This window comes from Haliotis rubra, unplaced genomic scaffold (genome assembly GCF_003918875.1).
Source record: "Haliotis rubra isolate DU_JTF1 unplaced genomic scaffold, ASM391887v1 Scf180, whole genome shotgun sequence".
NCBI classification, from domain to species: Eukaryota; Metazoa; Mollusca; class Gastropoda; order Lepetellida; family Haliotidae; genus Haliotis; species Haliotis rubra.
The window spans coordinates 1,508,681-1,521,031 of record NW_025765781.1 but is presented as its reverse complement, the minus strand read 5'-3'; the positions used below and the strand labels follow the sequence as shown (position 1 = coordinate 1,521,031).

Here is a 12,351-nt window from a genome sequence, read left to right as displayed (position 1 = left end):
ATGGGGACTCCCATATCATTTAGAATAGAACTGCCGGATATGTTCTGTCTGTTTTTTAAAATATTGTTATTAATATGATATATTAATGATAGGAATGGTACTGATGTGATTGTTTCTCACTTAATCATGGACTCAGAAAAATACAGTTCGTGGGTCTGAACAAGACAATCCAGTGACTGACATCATGAGCATAGATCTAACCCGGATATCATGGGATATACTGATATGAAGACAGACAATTGTGAAATTATAACGCGCACCAATTCGCAGTCCATATCGGGTTTGGCTCGCCAGGGTGATCTGATGTTTCTGAGCGTCTATTTTAGATATTTTCACAGCGTCATCAGCCCAGCTCCAGTACCTGATATATGAAATCATCACATATAACGGTAAAGATGCATAATGTGAGAAGAAAGCTTCCAGTATTTTGTATAGATCATTTTTCAGTTTATACAACACGTCTGATAAACATTTAACATATTTGTTCAGAGAACCTCTGAAGTTGGACATCGTACATCCAATGTGTGAATTTGCCTATTTAAAAAAAATGTACAGCGTTTATATAAAATTCATTTTTGATTCAGAGATACATATAGTCATGGACTTCGATCAGGTCTGAGCCAAATCCATTGGGAGGAGATATAACACGCAGTAATTAAATATCTGTCTTGAGCACCAGCAAAGTCAAGAAGATTTTAATACTCGCTCATGTCATGAAATGAGCAATTGATCTGTTCATTTCATGAAATGGACAATTTCAAAGAATGGGTGTAACAAATATACAAATATTAGGCCAGGATAGACATTAGAGTAAAAAAAGGAACCCAATTAAACAGAAATAATAATATATTGCTTAACATGTGCTTGACTTTTGAAAGAAATGTCTTGAAAATTCATTATTTGATATATATTGTAAAATTCAACAGTAAAAATGAATGAATGTGGACATGACATGTACATAAATGTTTCTTCCTACCAGTATCCAAGAGCCCACGGTTCTTTCTCGTGTATCCATCGTGCGTCCTCCCTGGAGCCGTGTGTGAAGATGGTGCCGGTCTTGCTGCTGAACGCGGTGACGTCTATATACCCCTGCAAGTAACCATGTCAACTATGGCAGCATGACACATGTTGTTCGGTTAACACTAACGATCAATTATAATTATAGCATTGGACTTAAGTTCAAGTAACAGTAAATTGAAAGACGCCCTTGTACAAAAAGTTTCAACCCATCGTGATCGTATTTGCATCATGGATATGCTTTCAAAGAGCCCTCACACATGTTCATTACCATGACAACCGTTATGAGAAAACATCATTCCTTTTTAAGATTGCCTCTTCTTCCCATGCATCCATTTCAGCGACGTCTGTTGGTGGAAATAGTACAATCGTAGGGGAGAACTCATCATTCTTGTACAGAAGCTGTCCTTGTACAGAAAGTTTCAATCCATCGTAATCGTATGTTTAACATGGGCATGCTGGCATAGAACAGGGCCCGTAAGTAGCTAGTCACGGCACTTAGCGAGACCTTACGATGTTTTGTACTTCCGGTGACAAACAACGTTTCATACCTTTTGGAATGGTCTCATATATATAGTTGTCAGTTGACAGTAAGAAACCAATAATCCTTGCAGGAATAACACACTTCCGATGTAACCATCAACTACATAAGCCATCTATTACGACTGTCAACAGCTGTGACAGCCAAGCATGGTTGTACACTTGGTCCGGTCTAGTAAAGTCATATTTGGCGGTCGCGTAATTTGTCCCGAACAAGTTCTTGAAGATACGCTTGTCACCGGAAATCTGGTACCGGAAGTAATCTGGGCCCCGTCTTGCATATCGCAAGTTAGCGCGCGCAAAAGGAACCGGGAACCAGCTTAGTACCGGAAGTAGCGCCTCGCGAGACTTACAGGCCCTATCCTCAGACATTCACAGTACAATGATCACCATTATGTGAAAACATCGTTTTTAAGATGGCCTATTCATCCCAAACATCCGTTTTAGCGACGCTTCGGTTTCTCTATGTCGTCTGTAAGAGGGAAGAAGAACTCTTCATTGTTAATGGGAAGGCGTATGCTTCTTGGACAACGCACTTCGCTATCACGTTTTCCCCTTATGTGCAAACGCAGGATACGTCACGTTGAAGCTGGATTATTCCTGATAACAAGTTCTGCATATTGTAGCAGACTTTCTGGAACAGTATGATAAATCAGTACTGGTATGGCCGTTTGTTTCCCCAGGCTGTTCCATCAACAGTGAATTATGTGATGAAATAAAAGGACGCATGTCAGAGGCCTAGCCGGTATCGCTGTATCAGGTGGGCCAATCTTCAGTTGGCATTTGGAAAATGTGCATTCAGTGCACGCCTTCATCAACGCCAGTGGTGGTGGTAACTTACGATATTGAAGTCGTTGATGGAGTTGTGAATCACCCCCACATATCTCCTGGTACCACGTATGTGTTTTGTTAACGTGTGTGCTTTGTAATGATAAAACATTTATTAGAATGACCAAAACTGTTATATACAATGTTATTATCAATAACATAACATTGGCACCGCATTATATTAAGCACAGTTACGGTTTTGCCAACAACATTCCCACTCCTAAAACAACGCATTTGTCTTTAGGTTCAGTATTCAGGGAGTTTCGCAAAAGGCTTGTTGCTATCTGACAACACAAGGAGTTTATTAGGTTTGAATGATGAAGTCTTGACTGGCCTACCTCATTCGGGTATCTAGCCAGACGTGTTGGGTTCCCGTTGATAAACAATTCCAGCCAGGAAATCTTGGTCCTGTAGAAACCAAATTGGGTGATTTTGCCATAGTCGGATATTCCAGCGTCTGAGAGCTTGACCTGCAGAACCTGGGAAGTACATGGTGTCAGTTGTCAGTGTTCTCGTGTTGCCAATGGATTATAAGTTACCTACGAATTATATTTTCTGGAAAAGTGAAACAAACTTGGTCGATATTATTTGATAACTTATTACAAAGCTTTTAGGAATATGAATAACGTACGAACTCAAACAGTCATTTGAGAGTTTCTGAAAAAGTTAAACAAACTGGATTGATATTATTCATTAACTAAATATTGAACTTAAACACAATCCGTTCTGCATATATTCATGAAACGCTTTCCAGACTAGTAAAGTTATATTTTGGTACATTGTTAGGTGATAATATCATATTATGGTAAGTAAGGAACAAAGGGCGAGAAAATAATATATCCCGCAAACTCAGGACATAAGCTTCTTATTGTTATGTGGCATTGGTATTCATTGTGTAACAATGTTGCAAGTGTAATGTACTAGGTGTAATTAGTAAAGGATCAAATGATGTATAGCACATGTAAAGAAAACGTGTCTCAGAAATATAGAACTAAGAGTGTCATCATAATGTTTAATGTGTTAACAAACGTGACACATCGTGACATTCAGACAAAATGTTCAAACAGCACAAGCAAACATCAGTTGTATAGAACAACCCCCCAAAATGAAAATGACAAACATGCAGCAGTCGGTCATTCAACATCTTGTGTACCCTCCTCGTGAGTCCAGGACACATGTGCACCTTGATGCAAATCACTGACATTAAGTGGCAGGTGGATTTCAATACTGACAATCTGAATACAACATGTCCCATTTGTAACACTGACTGACTGAGTTTTGGTTTTACGCCGCTTTTAGCAATATTCCAGCAACATCACGGCGGGAGACACCAGAAATGGGCTTCACACATTGTACCCATGTGGGGATTCGAACCCGGGTCTTTGGCGTGACGAGCCAACGCTTTAACCACTAGGCTACCCCACCGCCCTCCATTTGTAACAGAATGTATCGGAAAGTTAAAGAACGCAATAATGACGGCCTGGTGTGTTTTTTTCATACTGTTAAGAACGTTTGTAAAACATTCAGTTTATATCTTTAAAAAAAAAACGTAGACTTTTACAACTTTTAAGAAATAGTATTACCAATAGCTTGACCTTTCATTAATGACGCCGAGTATATACGTTGAACATGTGATAGTTAGTAATGGGCAGTGAGGTTCTGGGAAGTACTACACGATGCTGATCCCAGGATCTACTGTTTCAGGGAGTACTGTAGACGTTTTAGACGTATTCTTGTGGGAGCTGACAGTTGCTTCTCATCTCACATGACCTCTCACGTTATCAGAATATCGGCATTGTGTGTAATGAGCATTATAGCCTCATATTTGCAAGTTGGATTACTGTTGTGAGAGGTAAATATAACCATCATGTCTTTATAACCACTGCTACAGTTTCAACTAGATTTTGACAGAAAGTTGCATTTGGATTACTGTTGCTGAGAGGTAAATATAACCATCATCGAATTGATTGGTATAATCGCTGGTCGTGTATTACCTTACCTTTAAATTTGTACTGCCACTCTAATTTGTACTGCGCATATGGAAAATGTTTAAATATTCAAAGTACCTTGCGGCGTTAAAAAAACAACCAATCAACCAACCTTGCCTCGGGCATTCTGCGGCAACATCTGAAGAACAGAGTTATACGTGACTTTGTTGAACAGAGACGCTTCAATCCGCTTCCCGCCCGTCTATGCCGCCAGAACATGAGAGAAAAGATTTGAAATATAATCTTACACACGGAGTTATATCAATTTAACAATGTATAGGTTATACTTCTTATTTAAGAAATAATTACTACAACGGGTAAAATACTGCAGGGATCTGTTAGTTTTTAAAAATGGTTGCGTAAAACGTCTGCCGGAAGGGAGAAGATTGTACTCTTTGTTGAGGTACTGAAAGCTCCCTAAGGCAGTTCTCTGTGCTTTCTTTGTTCCTCTTTCCTCGTGCTGTACACTTAGATTATCAAATTCAATATTGCATATTTTTCTCGCTGAAAGGAGAGTTGTGCTAAATTTGTTTTTGTTTACTATAGACAGGATTGCATACCAAGCATGAAAACAGAACGTTAAAACTCTTTGAATAAAGCAGTCAAAATAAGGATAAAATGTTGACACTGACATGGAAAGAACGAAGTTTTCCTGTAGACATAAAAGTCTTAGCTGACTTTAAGCATAAATGCACCTAGTGTTTATATTCCAGGTAAGTTTAGAGTCTATATTAAGTCTTTCGAGATATTTGTATTCATAAACATATTTACAGGTGCAATATCAATGTACACAGGCTGTATCATTGTTTTCGGGGATCTGTAACCTTCTCATTTGTATTCTTAACCTTCTTAATCTCAAGCCGACAATGTTTCTTTCGAGCTGGTATAGTCCCGTAACTGGGGAAGATCCAGTGGAGTCATGGGCACTGTCGTCGTTATATGAAATAAACAATATCGGTGATAAAACACAACCTTGGGGAGCTACTGTATTGGTATACCAGGTTATCCCTGACTCACCACGTGCAAATCGTCGTTGGTGTATAACGTGAACAATAACGGTGATAACACACAACCTTGGGGAGCTCCTGTATTGGTATTCCAAGTTACCCCTGACTCACCACGTGCACCTCCTGGTCATTGTAGGCCCTGAAGGTGACCGGTGCTGTGTATTTGTGTGTGAAGTGGAGACTGGACGGCAGATCATAGTATCCCTTCATCAGCTCAACATAGATGGCTGAAATCGATACAGATTATAAATATTAATAAAAGAATAAATGGGGTTATGTTTTGCATTTAGATGCATTTATATTTTTCACCCGATCTTGTACTTTATAAGGGACAAATTAACAAATTCGATGTTAGATAAAAATCTTAATTGATTATGTTGATTAGTTTTCCATGTGACAAAATCAACTTACTTTACTTGTCAATGTTATATCTAAAAAATAAACTAGGCAAACTCATACCATTCCATAGTCTGAATGTTTTAATAACATATACAATGCCTGAAAAGAATGCCAATATTCACTGGGGTGTGATTCATGGATTGCATTCTTGACGTTTTCCCATCCAAAGAGTGACCTTTTCTATACTGATTTGTCATTCCTCGTCTACACATTCCTGAATTTTCTTCATGTTACATGAAAACGTTTGGCTTAGTTCTGAAATACCTTCTTCATTCTCCATAGGAGTATGTTATTGAATATTTCAAAGAATTCAACGTTTTTAGAATCATGGTTGTTTTTGTATCCTATTTTTCAACCGGACATTAAACACATGACAATGCCATTTTATGTGAAATACAAAAACAAACAAACCGTAGTTGCAGATTCGGGAGTCTGAGGCGGCAAATCTTCATCTATGTCTAGTGAGTGATAATGATCATAGTTTAAAGAAATTCTTCTACATTTTAACGTTTAACTGTGTACTGAGTGACTACTTACTATTGCCACGGATGCCTGACTCATCAATTTTCGACTTGGCTTTGTCCAAAGTCTTCAGAGGGTGGCTAACGTCAAGTCTATTGAAAACAGCACCTCAATGACATTATGTAAGCAGTAGGACACAAGCACTGAAAACATCAATGACATTACACAAATTATCTCACGTTATCTAAACCAACACTATTAACACCTTTACATGGCGCACCATACTAACGACATGTCCCGACTGGAATATGGCAGGGGGTTGGCATATCGATGATCCCATATTGTTCAATAACCATAAATACCCATCCGGCGATTAACCCACCTGAACTAGACCTGAAGCAGACCAGGGAGATCGCCTCGTCTGTTTCATATTTAAACAATGATTCAGTGTTATAAAACACTGTATGACAAGAAGGATGTCTTCAACTATCCATTTCACATTTTTTCTTTACTATGGAACAATATTCCAACAGCTCCAGCAATTGGTGTTTACATTTCAGAACTTTTGAGGAACAGAGTTGATAGAGCGACATACGAATCCCATTCCCGTTGTTAGATAAAGGGTTCAACGTTCAAGGCCTCATTGAAGCTTTCAGAATCTCTTAATGTTAAAATGTGATGAAATTGGCGCATAAGGGACTTGTGATGCCCCATGCAAATAATATTTTGACTTGTACAATATATTCGTTTGTGTTCCAAGTGAGCACTTGACTTGCCTTGTGTGTGTCGATGCTAACAGTAGGTTTGGATACTCTCACCCAGTATCATCACTATTTGATATCAATTTATTCATTCGCATGATCGACTCAGATTCATACAGAGATTCGTGCTTATAGGAGTGAGTGAGTTTAGTTTTACGCCACACTCAGCAATATTCCAGCTATATGGCGGCGGTCTGTAAATAATCAAGTCTGAACCAGACAATCCAGTGATCAACAGTATGAACATCGATCTGCGCAATTGGGAACCGATGACATGTGTCAACCAAATCAGCGAGTCTGACCACCCGATCCCGTTAGTCGCCTCTTACGACAAGCATAGTCGCCTTTTGTGGTAAGCATGGGTTGCTGAAGGCCTATTCTATCCCGGATCTTCACGGGTTTGTGCTTATAGGATGGGGCTTATTGCTTTTAGTACTAAGGACGGTATTTATAGCCAGTCTTAGAACGCTGATAGGAAAAGAGAGGTACATTCTATTTGACACATCTGAATGAGGCAAGTGTTCATTATGGCCCGATCCATGTCAGTAAACGAAACTGTATAGTCATGTTGAGTATATCAGCATCAAAGTAGGAACATAAGATACAGAACATGAATGGCAACAAATTATTGATTTTCGTTGAATATCGCCTCAGAACGCTACAATTATATTAATAACAATGAACCAGTGTACACATAATAAAAAGACCTCGCAATACTCCGACAAAGAAGCTGGCTAGAAGGCACCACTGTGTCTCATTTTAAATGCAGAATGAAGTAATATGAAGGCTGATAAGCATACAACATACATGTCCTTTTGTTGCTTTGCATATGGAAATGTGTTTCCTATCCACCATTGTTTGTACGTTATACACGCCATCCCATCATACCATGCACCTACCCTGAGTTTGAATCCGAGCCACCCGGACTGACGTACACATGCACAGTATTGGCCCAAACAAACCCGAACATTAAACAAGGGAACAAGATCCTTTGAAACAACATGGCGCCACAAGATCAGATTTTTAACTGACTCAGATCTTATCTTTAGCTGATACTGTCAAGGTTTGTGGGAAATGTCACATGTCTCATCTAGTTCGTACTTCCTAACATAGACCCGTAAATCATTGTTCCCATGCGCCATTCATCATGAGCCGTATGTGCTTAAATAGACACCTGTCATAACTACTTGAAAGTGATTTCTGAACACGTTTATTGCATAGCCTGTGTCCCGATTCAGACAGCGTTTGTAGCGCTAAGACATTCGTTGGCCCATAGTAAACTATAAAGTAACGACATGTCGTAACGTTACGAACGCTTTGTGGATCGAGACATTCGTTAGCCAAACGTACACTATAAATTTACGACATGTCAAACGTTACAAACGCTTTGAGATGCAAGTTTATATTTTGATACAAGTTAAATGAAATGCCAGTTTTGCATGTGTCAGTTGTTTGCATGGCCCGTGACGACCCGGGTAAGAACACATCCTCAGGAACCCATGCTTGTAGTAAAACATGACTAACCTGATCGGGTGGTAAGGTTCACTGACTTGGCTGATGCATGTCGTCGTATCCCTATTGCGTAGATCGATGCTCATAATGTCTATCACTGGATTGCTTGGTACAGACTCGATTATTTACAGAAAGACGGAAAAATGCTGGAAAACTGAGTTGGTGGGGCTTTAAGGATCAAACAAACAACGAATTCAATTTTACAATAACTATACATTAACAGATATTACTTATACAGTAGAAGACATAATTTCAGGATCGATTGTAGCATTCATAAAGTAGTATGGTGGAGTAAAACAACCTGCCTTGTCAAGTGTCAAAAAGGTCTCATTTTAAGCTGCAAACAGGTAACTGAACAGTGAACGACAGTGAAAAAGCATTATTTGCATGTGTAGTGTCCTCCACTTTCCATGGATAGAGTGGCTTGCACGTGTAAATCATTGACATTAAGTACACTTGGTCTATGGTTCAAACACCTGTGTGGCTTGATTGTGTAGATGTGTGTGACCTTGTACTAACCTCATGACCCAGAGGCAGAACCTTCGGGAAGGTATAATCCGTTTTTTCTGATTTCCTGCTTGTTTATAAAAACCTAGATTTTAAGGATAGTGTATCAGTTCGACTCTAACTGTCATCATGAATACTTTCGTCAACATGGCCTCACAGTCAAGGACATTGCTCTGACGTTGGCAATCTCCACAACAACATGATGGCTCAAAGCGACTTATACAAGGCCAACTACATTGATCTTCAAGACAGGATCCGTGTGATGGAACGAAAGCTGCCATTGATCACACGCAAGTTCGCAGGTATTTGTCCTAAAAGAGAAACACTGTATGGGTTGATGGGCCGTTTCTGTGAGTTGACTTAGGAAGACTGTTACTAGATGTCTTATCACCAAGACCACTTACAACTCCTGTGTGCCAACGCTAATAACTCTGTTCGCTTGTTACGAAGAGGTGTCAACGATGTGTGTGCAGCAGAAAATACAGGGGAGGCATTCCTGAACAAGCTCCTTGTGAGCAATGATGTGTTGTACATCAAGCTGCTGGACAAACTGCAGGTGAAACTCTGGGATCACCCGCCCAGCTATGATCACCGATGTGCAACCTGCATGCTACCTTTGTTCTCCAAAGATCTAGAGGTCACAAATATGATGCCAAGGACCGTCCCTCGATAAAAGAATACCTCCCAAGGCACACTCTGCAACTACTGTTGTTTCATCTCAAAAGCAGCAGAAGAAGACGGCACCCACCAAGACATCGACCAAGAGTCCCAAAGCATTCAAGAAACAGTTAAAGATTGACGAGCTTGACTCAAAGATGTTTGGACCTCCAACGTTGTTCGACTTTGCTGATTTGTGGGAGAAGAAACAGCCCAAAATCCCAAGAGTCTCAAAGGGTCCACGAATCCCAAGAAACAGATGGAATTGCTGATTTGTGGGAGAACTATATATATATCAACCAGGTGTGCTATTAAAAAAAGCTGGAACTAACCCTGGCCAAGGAGCCAGTCCTGTTGAAGAGATACTCTATGAAGCCATACCTCAACAACAGAGGCCTCAGTTAGTGATGTCTGATATGCTACATGTATCTCTGTCTGCTGTGCCAGAGATGCCTACGTTTATAGACACAGAAGAGCAGAGGACTCCAAAATGACAGACGGCTCCCTATTGCCCAAATTTACTAACGTTAGGAAATATACGTTTCATCCGGCGGCCATATGAACAACGTTGGAAATCTACGTGTCATCTGGCTGTCAGATTTACACACGTTTAAAAGGGTGTTAAAAGTAACGAACACTCAACTCTGTATTTACATGTATTTCACAGGTGTGTAAATCTGGCCATTGTTTTCATGTGTTTTCTAGCATGTGTAACATATGTAAATGCTGTGATTGTAGGACATGCATTTTAATGCCTTTGAAATCTCGTATGACCAGGGTTAGGTTTGCCATATATTTAGTACACGCGTAAATGGTTTGTAATTGATAAATATAGTGTTACAAGAATAACACTACTTTAACATGTATTTCAATGGTTCTGTAATGTAACTTTCACATCGGGCTCGTTAGCGCGTCGGACCACGCCATAATGCACGGAGATCATTAGAAACACATGGCGAAGTGATACCCATGACTGAGCACCACTATTAACGTGCCTGCCTTTCTTGACATACACATGATGTCTGTTTAAAAGGTTCAAATATTGGGTCTATGGGCTGGAGCGATATGTATGTTAGGGAGTGTGTGCGTGTGCATGTGTGTGAGAGGGAGGGGTGTTTGATTGGGCAGGCCTAGGGTGGGATGATGGCGGTGGCGTACTGATAAGCCTTTCTGCAGCTGGTCAGTAGGTAATACCGTTTATACTTTTTGTAATGGAAATTACATTACAGTTTAAATAACTGATCTTAGGTACACTTCTTATATATAACATGCAAGGAGAGACTGCTTATTGCAATAAAACACAGACAGGTGTGTTCACACAGACATGAACCGGTAGGTCCCTAATTTTAGTGCACACTTGTATGAGTTATCAGACTGATCATAGCTGCACAAATCTTATTATCTATTCTTTCAAAAATGATGATTACAATGTATTAATAATTCCCAGTGTAAACTACTGTTTTAAATGTGTAAACATGCACATACGTACATGGTATAACCTCTTTTTTTATTCGGAATCTAGATATTATCCCATACGGACGTTTTCTAAAATGTCAGTTCCCCGACGGAATATACATAAGTGTACACCTATTTTGATTCCAGTTCTAGGGTAGATTATAGAAAATTCTTGTGATTACAATTAGTTCATAAGCTCAGGTTACTACGCAGTTTCGATAATTACTGGAAGTTTACCACCTGACAGCATTTGTTACTCAAAAAAATTGGGGGTTAAATACACTTTGAAAATTAGAAATGGTACATTTGTATGCCTGTAAAAAGTTTTTGGGTGTTAAACAAAACACTCCAAATATCATGATCTATGGAGAATGTGGCAGGTTTCCTTTACATATACACTCTTATTGTAAAGTAATTCGGTATTGGATAAGGTTAATACACATGCCAACATATCGCTTACCAAAGAAATGTTATAATATGATGCTTTTATATGATAGAAATGGACACAAAAACTGGATGACTGAGATAAAGCAATTATTATTTTCTACTGGATTTGGAGATATTTGGCATAACCAAGAAAATGGAATATATCCGGAATTCATCAAATCATTTACTCAAAGACTAAAAGATATGTATTTTCAAAACTGGCAAGAAAAATTATCTATGTCAAGCAAATGTGACACTTACCTAATGTTTAAAAACAATATCCATACCGAATTCTATCTATCATGTTTAAATGTAAAAAAGTATAGAGTAAGTTTAGCACGATTCCGATGCTCATCTCATGAACTTCTAATAGAGAAAGGTAGATATGTAAATATGGATAGAGAACATAGAACTTGTAAATTGTGCAATACAAATGCAATTGAAGACGAGTATCATTTTCTTCTTGTATGCCCTAACTACAGTAGTCTTCGAAGCAAATATATATAAGAGAAAAATATTATGTCCATCCAAACAGGCTTAAGTTTTCACTACTGCTGAACAGTTCAAATCCTAAAGAAATTGGAAAACCTGTCCATGTATATTTTCTACTCATTTGTACATAGAAAACATATTGTTCCTTGAACGTGTATAATGCAATGTATATGGTGTACTATAGGCCTGAGGCCTTTTCAGTACCGGAATAAATAAAGATACTCATGCGTTTTCATTTTTGCTTTTTGCTCTCTGATTTGTTATACATTACATAATTATGTTAATCATTTTGGCATCCCG

General features: G+C 38.9%; 1 protein-coding gene across 1 annotated transcript in view; it reads right to left on the bottom strand.

Annotated features, from left to right (window-relative positions):
* LOC124273400 overlaps positions 1 to 8,019 on the bottom strand; it is a 41,411-nt gene extending 33,392 nt beyond the window's left edge. The window contains exons 1-7 of the mRNA XM_046708662.1: positions 7,902 to 8,019; positions 6,317 to 6,393; positions 5,492 to 5,607; positions 4,486 to 4,575; positions 2,724 to 2,864; positions 977 to 1,089; positions 261 to 361 (exon numbers count right to left, since the gene is read on the bottom strand). Coding sequence (XP_046564618.1) covers positions 261 to 361; positions 977 to 1,089; positions 2,724 to 2,864; positions 4,486 to 4,575; positions 5,492 to 5,607; positions 6,317 to 6,393; positions 7,902 to 8,005 — 742 coding nt within the window. The 5' untranslated portion in view covers positions 8,006 to 8,019. The remainder of the gene's footprint in view (positions 1 to 260; positions 362 to 976; positions 1,090 to 2,723; positions 2,865 to 4,485; positions 4,576 to 5,491; positions 5,608 to 6,316; positions 6,394 to 7,901) is intronic.
* Positions 8,020 to 12,351: the final 4,332 nt, after the last annotated feature.